The sequence below is a fragment of the Cibotium barometz genome, chromosome 48, assembly GCF_041138505.1.
Source record: "Cibotium barometz isolate CiBa-2024 chromosome 48, ASM4113850v1, whole genome shotgun sequence".
NCBI lineage: Eukaryota > Viridiplantae > Streptophyta > Polypodiopsida > Cyatheales > Cibotiaceae > Cibotium > Cibotium barometz.
Window position 1 is genome coordinate 20,607,131 of NC_141093.1, and position 14,458 is coordinate 20,621,588.

Consider the following 14,458-nt stretch of genomic DNA (forward strand, 5'->3'; position numbering starts at 1 on the left):
TGCCCAAGAGAACTCCTGAGGAGAAGCAAGCTTTGGATGCCAAGAAATGCTTTTTTTGTACCGAAGAGGGACATATGTCTTTCAATTGTCCCAAGCGTAAGTCCAATAAGGACTCGGACACTAAAGGGAAGCCCAAGTCTAAGAAAGCAAAGCCTTCTGCAGGATTAGTTCCTGATCTTATTGGGGAACAGCTAGGTGGTGAGGAGACTGAGTTGTGCAAAGCATGGGGCAAAATTAGAGATCAGAATGCTTTGATTTTCTTTCACACAAGTACTAGAGCCAACTTTATCTCACCAGATTTGGCTGGGAGATTGGGGATCCGTGTAGAGGAGATAAGGCTTTTGTATGAGGCTAATATGGCTTGTCCTGGGTATGCAGGCTTCATGTGCAAGGTTATGTGGACAGTGAGGAATTCTATATCATGTCACTTGATGGGTGTGATGTTTTGTTGGGTATGCCATGGTGCCATAAGAGTACATGCGGTGGTGGATATGTACAACAAGAAGATTACTTTGACTCATAGAGGAAAAGAGCACATTTTGGATGTAAAACTCAAAGGGGAATATGTTCCTATTGTATCAGCTTCGACCATTTCATCAATAATGAAAAAGCATCTTTCCGCGTACTTGGTTTTTGTTTAGGATGCAAAAGATGATGAATCTCAATCTAATTTGTATATGTTAGATAAAGACAAGACCGATTTCCTACGTGAGTACCAAGATTGCTTTTCCGAGTCATTGCCACGAGAACTTCCCTCCGAAAAAGCCAGAAGATCATGTTGTTGATCTTATTCCGGGGAGTACCCCACCAAATAGACCGTCGTATCGTGTTAGTGCAGCCCAACAAGAGGAAATTATGAGCCAGGTACAAGAGTTGTTGAAAAAGAGACTGATTCAACCAAGCTCATCACCCTTTTGCTCACCTGTGCTCTTAGTACAAAAAAAAAGATGGTTCTTGGCGCATGTGTATAGATTACAGGACGCTAAACAAGAACACCATCAAGAATCGATTCCCTATTCCGAGGATCGATGACATATTGGACCGCTTACAGGGCTTCACAGTCTTTAGTCGGATAGACTTGAAAAGCGGATATCATTAGATACGCATTAGACCCGAGGACATTTCAGACCACCTTTGGGCTATATGAGTTCTTGGTCATGCCCTTTGGCTTGACAAATGCTCCCGCCACCTTTAACAAGATGATGGACAGGATTTTCCGGCCTTATAGAGCGTTTGTGGGCACATTCTTTGATAACATGATCGTGCATTCACGCTCAAAGGAGGAGCATAGGGAGCATTTAGCCACAGTGTTTGAAGAACTTCGAAAGCATAGGTTGGTCATAAATGGCAAGAAGAGTGAGTTCTTCTTGGAAGAAATACACTTCTTGGGCACATCATGTCTAAAGATGGAGTCTGTATGGATCCTTCAAAAGTAAAAGCAATTCTCAATTGGCCGAATTTGAGGACCGTGCATGATGTACGCAGCTTTTTGGGATTGTGTTCCTATTACAGGCGGTACATATGGTATTTTGCTGAGATTGCTTCGCCCCTTCATGCTTTAACAAAGAAGGGAACTCCTCTTCGATGGGCTAATCGAAAAATTGCAGCCTTTAAGAAGCTTAAAGAAAAGCTTACTTCGGATCCAGTATTGGTACTACCGGATCTCCGAAAGGCTTTTGTTGTCCAGTGTGATGCATGTGGCAACAGCATTGGGGCAATTCTCATGCAGGAAAGACATGTGATAGCCTGTTAACATGCAGAAGCTTCAGGGGAGATCGGTAACTTCAATGCTCAGAAATCAGTACACTTTTCACAACGAGAATAACGGACAAAACTGAATATAGATGTGCAAAAAATAGAGAGAAAGAAAGAAAGAAAGAAAGATTTTATTAACGTCTTCCAAAAGACCGAACTCGGCCTCTGAGACAAATCGAAGTACCTGTATGGGGTATCCTCTGTCATCCCAACAAAATGAAAAAGTACTGAACAAAAAAAAGGGCTGAATCTGGGTGTGCAGGGGATGGAGCTCTACTACTAGGAGAATGCAAAGCTATACGCATGGAGTATACAATCATGATATGCAACCTAGCTAGCTCCATCCTGTACCATACTGGGGGTATAAAATGGTATACATCAGTGAAGGGGGTGTCCACAGCTCCCTGAAGAACATGCCTGGGTGTGCTCTGAAGCGAGCCAGTCGCTCCGCACCCTCTCTGTGAAACTGAGCTCTAATCTCTGTCATCTCTCTCTGGTATAGGCGTGGTGTCCGAAAGCCAGGTGTCCTCTGTCTCCTGCGGGCCCTAAGTGTCTCTGCTCTCTGGAGAGTAATTCCCTGCCGTGTAGGGGCTGGGAGGGGGATGGATCTCTGAAAAAATGTAGTAATCTGTGTCTGTCGCCCCCCCTCTGGAGCTGTCTGAGCCTGTAATAATGTCTCTCTGTGGCGCTGTATGTCTAGAATGTATCTCCCCAGTATGCGCTGGTCTGCTGCCTCAAAGATCTAGCGTAGGGAATGTGGCTCTCTGAATAAAATGGGATATCTCTCTCTGATGGCTGTATATGCTCTGCATCTGCATACATAATGCTCCTCACTCTCCACCTCCTCTCTGCACAATCTGCATACCCTCTCCTCTCGGGGGATCCGTGCTGCTCTACCAGTCTCAATCTCCAATCGGTGTGATGAAACTCTGAGCTGACCAATAGCCACTCGGGAGCCGTGTGGTAAAAAGCCCTCCATGTATCTAGGCCTCTCTATAAATCCATCATCAGTGATACTCATGAAGTGATCTCTGTAGTATAGCATCTTCGGTGGAAGAGGCTGTGTAGGCGATATCCATGTCTCTCGTGTATAGAGCTGCCATAGATCCTGTCTCAATACTCTGTTCCTCTCACTATGAGAGACGGATATGTGGTGCATTCCTGTCATACTGGAATGGTGGTAGATGATCCATGTCTAGGCCATGCTGTGAGAACCAATGTGTGACCTGTGCATACCATGATCCTCTGTCTCCTGCCTCAGCCAGCTGTCTAGATGCCTCAAAAGCTCTGTATGACAATCTGTCCTGTGGCATCTCTCTGAATCTGTCTAGCAAGCATATAGTCTGAAATATGGCCTCTACCATCATAGGAGGCGCAGCAAACTCTGCTCGGATAATGTCATGAGGTACTGACGGTTTGCTGCGTATCATGCGTGCCATCATGAGGGCCTGTGGTCTCTCTATCTGTGTCCACCAATGGGTAGCAAGGCCTGGCGCCCATACCGCTGCTCCATACATCAATGCCGGTGTGACTAATGTGTCAAATAGCCACCCCTTCGTCCGGGGCTCCTGAAAATGCGCCTGGTGACACTGTCTCTCTAGCATAGCCAATGCTGCATATCCCCGTGTCAATCTAGCTCTGGCTGCTGAACCCATGGTGAAGCGTGTGGCTGCTGTAGAGAAGGTAACCCCTAGGTACACGTATGATGTCACCACCTCCACCTGGCATCCTGCGAGAGTGAATGTCAGCTGACTCCTGCCCTGTCTCGATGTATGAAAGACCATAACCTTGGTTTTCCCAAGGTTCACAGTAAGACCCCTCTGTGTGCAGAAATCATGGAGTGCATGTAGATGCTGCTGTAGACCACCTTGTTGGGCATACAAGTCCTGCAATCTCTGCCACATTCCCCAAGCTGTCTTCTGATAGTAGATCTTGCCAGCTCATCCATATCTTCCCACTCTTCAGCAGTAAGAGAAGCGGGCATTACACCCCTTTCTTTGATAGGCTTGTGCTGCTTTTTCTGGAGCAACACATTGTAGCACTGGGTTTGCCAAATATCATAATTATGCGAGCCTTCAAGCTTCTTGATGTGAAGCAATGAAGAGCTCTCACCTGTGGTTGCCATAGCAATATGCAACCTGTCAATGCCTGACTCCCTGCAAAATGTGCAAACACTGCACCAAAAAAGCACACAAAGTGCTCACAGTTATTCTCCCAAGCTTTATCTCCCACTGCGGAAGCAAGAATGCAACTTTTCTCCCACTGTTTGTGATGAAATCACCAAAATCTGGTTGCTGCAGATTTTGGACAGCACCTTAACTGTGCTCTATTGCCCTTCCAAAGTACTGTACAATAGTACCAAGTGCTCACCAATGATGTACCAAACCTGTACCGGCAAGTACAGCAGCTGAAATTGAACCTTTTGGTCACTCAAAACAGTGTACAGCCATGCCAAAACTTGCACAAAGCTGTGCCAAATCTGTACCAGCAGGTACAATAGCAATAAATGCTCTCTTGGCTGTCCAAATGAGTGAAAATCAGACTTTTACAGTCCCGTACACTGCATACAACAGTCCCAAACAGAAATTGGGCAAAAGCCCCTTGACTGCAAGCTGATTTTTGAGGATTCAAGGCATAAATGTCTTGCCTGCTGCTTTACCAAGCTCAACAAGCATACGAACTTGAAAAGCCCCTTGATTTAAGATCAATTTCTGATCATACATGGTACATTGACGCACATGAAGGCATCCAGAGTGTTCACGATGCTTCCCCTGGCCACATATACATCCAAATAATGAAAGCCCCTTGATTTACAGGCACATTGAGTGCTTGTAAGGCATCAACACATTGCCCAAAGCATCAAATGCGAGTGCCTGCATGCAAATCAACCCAATCGGCACAAAAGCCCCTTGATTTGCACTGCAATTTGCTGCAATTTTGCCCAAATGTGCGATTTCTCACATCATACAGCATGTATGAGTGCTTAATTGCACAATTACATCAAAAGCCCCAAATCTTGACATCCAATTTCCTGCAAATTGATCCTGATTGTGACCAATGTCACCCAATTTTGCCAATTTTGCTCAAAATTGAGCAATTCGGCACCTGTACTGCTCAATTGATGATTGTACTTGCTCAATTGCAAATCCCAAAAAAAAATTGAAGCAGAATACCTTGTAATTTCTGATTGCAGAAAAAAGGGGGGGGGGGGGTCGTGCTGATGATGCTGCTTGTTGTGCAGGTAGGCGATAGCTGAGGAGCTCTGGTTGTATTGCTGAAGGCGACCAAGCTCAAGCTATGGAACTTGCCTCCCAATTGCGACCGAGAGGAGTTTCTGGAGGTGGCCCATGCAGGTGTCGAACTCAATGAATCCAACAATTCCCTGCGCGTTCAGCTCCGGGTCGTCAGTGCTGTTGACGGGCGCCCTTCTTCCTCAAGCGGCTTTTGCGAGCTGCTTCACGGTTTTGTGCCAAACTTCGAAGGACCTTGGAGTCGGCGCTCTCCACTGCTCTTCGCCCACCTCTCGACCAGTGAACACGTGCTCGTTGTCCACCAGCGCTGCTTTTACGTGTAGCGCTGGGCGTAGATGCGCTAGGCGAAAGGAGCACGGCGAAGCCGTAAGGGAAGCAACGCAGCACGGCGAAGCCCGCTTCTCTTACTACTGAAGAGTGGGAAGATATGGATGAGCTGGCAAGATCTACTATCATGTTGTCTGTGTCAGACTCATTACTTTTCAGCATTCGTGAAGAGAAGACAGCTTGGGGAATGTGGCAGAGATTGCAGGACTTGTATGCCCAACAAAGTTCCTCAAGCAAAGTGTATTGGTTAAAGAAACTCATAGGTCTTCAGATGAAGGAAGGGGCATCTATGACAGCCCATCTAAATGAGTTTAATGGTATTGTCAGCCAGGTCATTAATCAAAAGTTGGCAATGGACGATCAGTTCAAAGCCACTTTTCTGTTATGCACTTTGCCAGAGAGTTGGGACACATTCAGAAAAGCCACTAGAAATTCGCATGCTATGCTGTCATATGCAGATGTTGAGGGTGCTCTTCTTCAAGAAGAGATGAACAGGAAAAACAACTCTGTTGGAAAGTCCAATGCAATGAATGCACGTGGGAGATCCCAACAAAGGGGAAAAAGCCAAGAACGGGGAAGGAGCAAGTCTCGCTCCAAAAAGGATTTGGAATGCCATTATTGTGGCAAGAAGGGACACATTAAAAAGCAATGCTACAAATGGAAAAATGATCAAAAGGAAAAGGGAAAAGGCAAAGACAAAGATAAAGATGAAGCCAAAGATGTAAAGCCAAAGGGCAAAAGTGGAGTCAAGATTGAAGAAATCAATGTGTCACATGCAGGTGGCAGTGAGGATGAGGTCCTATTTACGTCTTCACTTGATGCCCATTCACTTCTTACAGGTGGTCATGGTATGCACTCATGGATCATTGATTCAGGTGCCTCCTTTCATGTCACAGGTTGCAGAGACTTGTTTGTCAGGTATACTGCTGGCAATGAAGGAGTGGTTTATTTGGGTGATAACCATGCATGCAAGATTCTTGGCAGAGGTGATGTGAGGCTTGTGTTTTCAGATGGCTCACAGCTTATGCTCCATGATGTCAGGCATGTGCCTAAGATCAAAAAGAACCTGCTTTCTACTGGACAACTTGATGATGCTGATTATGTTACCACATTTGGTCGTGGAAAGTGGAAGATTAGTAAGGGCTCACTGGTTGTTGCCAGAGGCTCTAAGGTGGACACTCTTTATTTCATGCATGCAGGTGTTTGTCACCATGCTAATGTAAATGCAACCGAGCTGCCGGAAATCTCTATGTGGCATAGCCGGTTGGGACACATGAGTGTCAAAGGAATGGAGCAATTGTCTCGTTTGGGTTACTTGCCTTCTCTAAAGTTTTCAAGTTTTCAGTTTTGTGAGCATTGTATATATGGTAGGCAACTACAGTGCCCCCACAAGAAAGCTCTTGGACAGAAAGATGCTCAGTTAGAGCTTGTGCATACAGATGTATGTGAGATGCCTCAGCTTTCTTTGGGAGGGGCAAAATACTTTGTGTCTTTTATAGATGATGCCACATGCAAGGTGTGGGTCTATCCTCTTCGTTTGAAGAGTGATACATTCTCAGTGTTTGAGAAGTTTGTTGCTCTTGTTGAGAATCAAACTGGCAAAACACTGAAGGCTTTGCGTTCCGACAATGGTGGAGAGTATATGTCCAAACAGTTTCAGGACTTTTGTGATGCTAAAGGCATCAAGAGGGAGCTCTCTACTCCTTATGATCCTCCACAAAACGGGACAGCAGAGAGGATGAACAGGACCATTCAGGAGAAGGTCCATTCTATGTTGTCACATGCTGCATTACCTCATGGTTTTTGGGGTGAAGCTGTTATGACAGCCGTTCACCTTATAAACAGGTCACCTAACACGAGGCTTGGTGGGAAAGTGCCAGAGGAAGTATGGACTGGGAAGCCTCCGTCATACAAGCACTTGAGAGTGTTTGGTTGCGTTGCGTACGTGCACATACGCAGGGAAATGCGCACCAAACTTGATCCTAAGTCTCACAAATGCATATTCCTAGGATATGGTGACAAAGGTGAAATGGGGTATAGACTTTGGAATCCCGTGAATAGAAAGATTATACGCAGCAATGATGTCATTTTTGATGAAACATGCATGTATAAGGAGCCTGCAAGGCAACAGGAGCCTAGCAGATGTCATGTGCATCACAGATGCCATGGACATTTCCAGGGCTAGATCCAGAAGAGGCAAGCAGATAAAGATTATGAACCAGTAGAACCAGAAGGTAGGAGCTTCAGGTGACTCATCTGAAGTGAGCATGGAGCAGGACAAGTGGGATCATGGAGGGAAGCAGTCGGCTGAAGCACATGAACCCAGACTAGAGCTGTCGGCTGCAAGGAAAGGAGGATGTTGGCTGTCGGCTGACGTCAGCAGGAATGGTGGGCAGCATGCGCATCAAAGGCAAAGACCAGCAGCCGGCGGACAGGGCAAAAAGGGAATTTATTGGACATGAACTGGCCGACCAGCAGTCGGCCAGCATAAAGTGTCAAAAAAGCCCATATAAAAGGGGCTACTTGCTCCATGTTTTACTCATTCACTCCCACTAGGGGTGTGGGTCATTTAGAGGGTCCCTTGGGGACAGATTTAGGAGTTAACAACCTTTTATGAAGGCAGCCAAGTGCTGTACAGAATTGTACCTTTTTTGTACATAGTATATACTGAAATTCCAGCACTTCTCACTCTCTCTCTCTACTCTCTCTCTACCTGCGTTTTTGCATCATGGTGCGTTTTTGCATACAGAAGGTCTTCAAGAGTGTTTAGGGCTGAAAGAAGACTACCCAGAGCTTCCGCACGTTACATTGGTATCAGAGCATCAGGCTCAGCTACGCTAAACGCTGATTCAGTCCCAGATGATGGTGTACAGGTCCAAGGTACAGGAAAGTACACGGATTCGAAGCCCAAGACAAGAACACAGATCGGGAAGAACTCCCAGGAGGTTTGTTGGTGGTGTTCCACAGTGCCAGATGGGGATGTCAGTTCCGTGAGCCAGATGGGTTCTAAGGGAACGGTCCCAAGGGAGGTTGATCCTCCAAGGGTGATGTGAGAGTGCCAGACTCAGTTCCAGGAACGAAGACCAAGACGGTGTTCAGAGCCAGGGGCAGGAATGGATTGTGGACTAGAGGAAGACCAGATGCATAGATCTTCATCAGAGACAGAGTGGTTTGGAGAACAGAACGGATTTTCAGAGAAAAAGGTTTGCCAAGGATGGATGATGACAGAGGGACTTCGGAACAGGATTGGGATGATGACAGTCATCCAAGAGCAGGTTGGATTCCCGTCATCAAGTTTAGCAGAGGGGGATGTCATGTGCATCACAGATGCCATGGACATTTCCAGGGCTAGATCCAGAAGAGGCAAGCAGATAAAGATTATGAACCAGTAGAACCAGAAGGTAGGAGCTTCAGGTGACTCATCTGAAGTGAGCATGGAGCAGGACAAGTGGGATCATGGAGGGAAGCAGTCGGCTGAAGCACATGAACCCAGACTAGAGCTGTCGGCTGCAAGGAAAGGAGGATGTTGGCTGTCGGCTGACGTCAGCAGGAATGGTGGGCAGCATGCGCATCAAAGGCAAAGACCAGCAGCCGGCGGACAGGGCAAAAAGGGAATTTATTGGACATGAACTGGCCGACCAGCAGTCGGCCAGCATAAAGTGTCAAAAAAGCCCATATAAAAGGGGCTACTTGCTCCATGTTTTACTCATTCACTCCCACTAGGGGTGTGGGTCATTTAGAGGGTCCCTTGGGGACAGATTTAGGAGTTAACAACCTTTTATGAAGGCAGCCAAGTGCTGTACAGAATTGTACCTTTTTTGTACATAGTATATACTGAAATTCCAGCACTTCTCACTCTCTCTCTCTACTCTCTCTCTACCTGCGTTTTTGCATCATGGTGCGTTTTTGCATACAGAAGGTCTTCAAGAGTGTTTAGGGCTGAAAGAAGACTACCCAGAGCTTCCGCACGTTACATTGGTATCAGAGCATCAGGCTCAGCTACGCTAAACGCTGATTCAGTCCCAGATGATGGTGTACAGGTCCAAGGTACAGGAAAGTACACGGATTCGAAGCCCAAGACAAGAACACAGATCGGGAAGAACTCCCAGGAGGTTTGTTGGTGGTGTTCCACAGTGCCAGATGGGGATGTCAGTTCCGTGAGCCAGATGGGTTCTAAGGGAACGGTCCCAAGGGAGGTTGATCCTCCAAGGGTGATGTGAGAGTGCCAGACTCAGTTCCAGGAACGAAGACCAAGACGGTGTTCAGAGCCAGGGGCAGGAATGGATTGTGGACTAGAGGAAGACCAGATGCATAGATCTTCATCAGAGACAGAGTGGTTTGGAGAACAGAACGGATTTTCAGAGAAAAAGGTTTGCCAAGGATGGATGATGACAGAGGGACTTCGGAACAGGATTGGGATGATGACAGTCATCCAAGAGCAGGTTGGATTCCCGTCATCAAGTTTAGCAGAGGGGGATGTCATGTGCATCACAGATGCCATGGACATTTCCAGGGCTAGATCCAGAAGAGGCAAGCAGATAAAGATTATGAACCAGTAGAACCAGAAGGTAGGAGCTTCAGGTGACTCATCTGAAGTGAGCATGGAGCAGGACAAGTGGGATCATGGAGGGAAGCAGTCGGCTGAAGCACATGAACCCAGACTAGAGCTGTCGGCTGCAAGGAAAGGAGGATGTTGGCTGTCGGCTGACGTCAGCAGGAATGGTGGGCAGCATGCGCATCAAAGGCAAAGACCAGCAGCCGGCGGACAGGGCAAAAAGGGAATTTATTGGACATGAACTGGCCGACCAGCAGTCGGCCAGCATAAAGTGTCAAAAAAGCCCATATAAAAGGGGCTACTTGCTCCATGTTTTACTCATTCACTCCCACTAGGGGTGTGGGTCATTTAGAGGGTCCCTTGGGGACAGATTTAGGAGTTAACAACCTTTTATGAAGGCAGCCAAGTGCTGTACAGAATTGTACCTTTTTTGTACATAGTATATACTGAAATTCCAGCACTTCTCACTCTCTCTCTCTACTCTCTCTCTACCTGCGTTTTTGCATCATGGTGCGTTTTTGCATACAGAAGGTCTTCAAGAGTGTTTAGGGCTGAAAGAAGACTACCCAGAGCTTCCGCACGTTACAGCAGAGTCATCTTTGATGATGATGGACATCATGGACAACAACCAAGGGCTGTAAATCAGCCATTACAGTAGCAAAACCAACCCTTAAATGGTGCTGAAAATGGTCCAAATGGACAGCCAGAGATGGCAGAAGATATCCCTATGGATATACCACAGTTAGAGGAAATACCGCGCATGATTTTTCAGCCTTATGGCATGGAACAGGAGCCACCAATGGGTGATATGCAGGCTGGACAGCAACCTGCAAATGATGGTCATTGGGTACGGAGGTCCACAAGACCCTCCAGAGCCCCTGACAGGTTTGTTCCAGGGGTTGACTACTTGATGCTTACTAACTGTGGGGAGCCCTCATGTTACAAGGAGGCTTTACAGAGGGCAGACAAGGCTCTATGGGAGCGTGCCATGAAGTCAGAGACGGATTCTCTGCATAAAAATGGAACTTGGAAGTTGGTGCATTTGCCTGCAGGCAAGAAGGTTTTGCCATGCAAGTGGGTTTACAGGCTCAAAGTTGCACCAGATGCAAAGCCAAGATACAAAGCCAGGTTAGTGGCTAAGGGCTTCAAGCAGGAATATGGTGTGGACTTTGATGAGATCTTCTCTCCAGTGGTCAAAAAGACCACACTTAGAGCTGTGTTAGCTTTGGTTGCACATGATGATCTGGACTTGATTCAGATGGATGTGAAGACTGCTTTTCTTCACGGTGATCTCCATGAGGAGATATATATGCAGCAGCCAGAGGGTTATGCAGTGAGTGGAAAGGAGAAGCTTGTATGCAAGCTGAAAAAGAGTCTTTATGGGCTCAAACAGGCACCAAGAGAATGGTATCATAAATTTGATACATTCATGAAATCTCAGAAATTCAGGAGAAGTGACATAGATCACTGCTTATACACCAAGAAAGCTTTGGATGGCAGTCTATTGATCCTCATCTTGTATGTTGATGATATGTTGATTGCCGGGAAATCTCGTAAGGAGATGGATGCCTTGAAGCAGAGGCTGCATCAAACCTTTGATATGAAGGATTTGGGTGATGCAAATCACATTTTGGGTATGCGGATACTTCGGGACAGAAATCAGCATGTGTTGTATTTGTCTCAGAAGGAATACATTGGCAAAGTTTTGCAGAGGTTCAATATGGACGGGGGGAAGAAGACTAGTACTCCTTTGCCTCCATATGTGAAACTCAGTGCTATGGACAGCCCACAGTCGGATAGTGACAGGGCTGATATGGCCAAGATTCCGTATGCTTCAGCTTGTGGCAGTCTCATGTATGCCATGGTTGCTACTAGGCCGGACATTGCATTTGCAGTGGGAGTGGTTTCTAGATACATGGCCAACCCTGGCAAGAAGCATTGGGAAGCAATGAAAGGTGTCATGAGATACCTGAAGGACACACAGGATATGTGCATTTGCTTTGGCAAACAGGATGCATTAGTACATGGTTACACGGATTCGGATTATGCCGGTCATCCAGATGACCGGAAGTCTACTACCGGTTATGTATTTACATTCACAGGAGGTGCTGTGTCATGGATATCCAGGATGCAGAAGTGCACTGCCTTATCTACTACAGAGGCCAAGTATATTGCAGCCACAGAGGCTTGCAAGGAGGCATTATGGCTATCTCGGTTAGTGGTTGATTTGGGTTATAGAGGGGATATTCCATTGTTGCATTGTGACAGTCAGAGTGCCATCCAGTTGGCAAAGAACCCTGTCTTTCATGCAAAGACGAAGCATGTGGATGTGAAGTATCACTTCATCAGAGAGGTGATATAGAACAAGCAAATTCAGCTTGTTAAAATTCATATGGATGACAACCCGGCTGATCTGTTGACAAAGAGTTTGCCTCCGGAGCGGTTTGCTCATTGCAGACACTTGATGGGCATTGGATGAGGCCAGTTTCAGCCTTGATATGGCCTTGTATATTATCATGTACATGCTGATTTTTCTTTTCCTTCATTTAAGGACACTTTGCCTTTAAGTGGGAGGTTGTTGGGGTAAAGGCATAATGCCCACCCTTATAGTGTGTACAAGCCCATAAGTTATAGTACATAGTACACTTAGTACTTTTAATGTACTAAGTGCACTATGTGTACTAGTGCAATATACATGTGTGATAGGGGAGTCACACACTCACAGATGATGAGTTGACTTATCCCCACAACTCTCTCTCTCTCTCCCTTGTTCTCTCTGTGTATGTCTCCCACATGAATTAACCTAACCCTAATTCTTCTCTCTTCCACACACACCTGGAGACTCAGACACTAATACAATATCATCAGCATAGAGCATAATATGTACTGAGGTACCTGCTAAATCAACTCCATCTCCGCCTCCCCGTGTAATGAAGTCAGCCACCTCATCAATGTATAACCCAAATAGCGTGGGGGAAAGTGGGCATCCTTGCTTCACACCAATGGTGCTAGCAATAGTCTCGGACATACCTCCTGGACATCTAACTCGCCCAAAAACCTGCTCATATAATGCATAGATGCCCCATGTCATATCTGCTGGTATGCCAAGAGACTATAGGCACTGAAAGAGCCTCTCTCGTGGTACTGTGTCAAATGCCTTGCGGAAATCCACAAAGCAGCAATAGAGCTTTCTCTTCCTCACTCTGGCCTGATCAATCATACATCTGAAAGTGAATACATGGTCAGTGGTAGAGAAAGCTCTCTTGAAGCCTGCCTGCCTTGATGAGCGTAAACCTGCTCGCTCAGCATATAAGCTAAGCTCTTGCTCCAGCACTGCACCATAGAGTTTGGCCAGCACGTGGCCAACCATAACCGTCCTGTAGTTGCTCGGATCGAGCATATCCCCTGTTTTGTGAATCGGCACAATGGTGTGCATCGTCCACTCCGCAGCCAAACCCTCTGCTAGTGCCCTGTTAAACAGGTGTGCAAGAAAAGGAGCTAAAGAATCTACTACATATATGAGATGCTCACCCTGCAGGCCCATATGGTCAGCGGCCCGTCCATGCTGTAGGTGGCGGATAGCTTCCTGTACCATCGAGTGGGTAAAGAAGCTAGCTGTGGTAGGTCGAGGCTCCTGTGGCTGAGGTATAGGTGGCTGCTGTGGGGCATGGTATAGACCCTCTGCATATGTGTGCCATGTCTGTGGGTCTGCAATAGGTGTCGGGGTCCGGGGCTCTCTGAAGTGCCGCCATGAGACAAGGCTATCTCTACTCATGAAGAAATGAAAGATCTCTAGCTCCTGTATCTCTGCGAAGGCCCGCCTTTTGCGGCGAGTAAGTCTCCTCATCTCTCTCCTCGACTCCTGCTCTGTGATGACTCCCAAGGCTCTCTATATGCAGAGCCGTGAGTATAGAGCTCTGCACTCGTCATCATACCATCTGTTCTGGGACATAGTCCCAGGTCTCGCAGGCTCTCCTGAGTGTACACAATGTGGGAAGCTCTGTAATGCAAAGGGTGTAGGAGTGATGCCAGCTGGGCTGTAATGGTATCCATAGGTGCCAGGGGATCCATGAGTAGGAGTCCATCCTCTACTCTACCAGTGTATATGTCTGCCATGTCATGTGTGAAGTAGATGGTAGTGTGTGGCGTCGGTATGTGGGGGACTGGTAATACTGGTGATCCGGCTAGTGAAAATGCCAAGTATGTATGATCTGTCCCAATAGGACGAGGTGGAATGGAGAATGAGGTGACAAGCTGTGATGCCTCCACAGACCCCATAATGTAGTCTACCACCGTGCCTCCGGTCCGTGTATGACCCCCATGTGGGAAGCATGTCAGCCCTCCTGATCCCGGCCACTGTAACATCCCGTTATAAATAACGAGACGATGCCTGGCTCCCAACTCTAGTAAGTGGTCCCCATAATGTCCTCTGTCTGGTCCAGTGTCCTCTGATGCCCGACTAGCCCCTATCTCCTCTGGATCCACAGGGTGGAGGATCTCCATGTCATCATAGTCATACACCTCACATTGTCTACTCTGTGTGTGGGCATTGAAGTCGCCCGTAAGAAAT

At 46.9% G+C, this 14,458-nt stretch overlaps 2 protein-coding genes across 3 annotated transcripts in view; both read right to left on the reverse strand.

Annotated features, from left to right (window-relative positions):
- The window catches only part of LOC147610941 (heat shock factor-binding protein-like), a 61,069-nt gene that overhangs the window by 30,998 nt on the left and 15,613 nt on the right, over positions 1-14,458 (reverse strand). The window lies entirely within an intron of this gene.
- Positions 2,117-13,829, reverse strand: LOC147610942 (uncharacterized). Its single transcript, XM_086785148.1, has 2 exons — positions 12,724-13,829; positions 2,117-3,622 (listed from the first exon to the last, which is right to left on the reverse strand). The coding sequence occupies exons 1-2, from the start codon at positions 12,977-12,979 to the stop codon at positions 2,889-2,891; spliced, it is 990 nt and encodes a 329-aa protein (XP_086641274.1). The 5' UTR covers positions 12,980-13,829; the 3' UTR covers positions 2,117-2,888.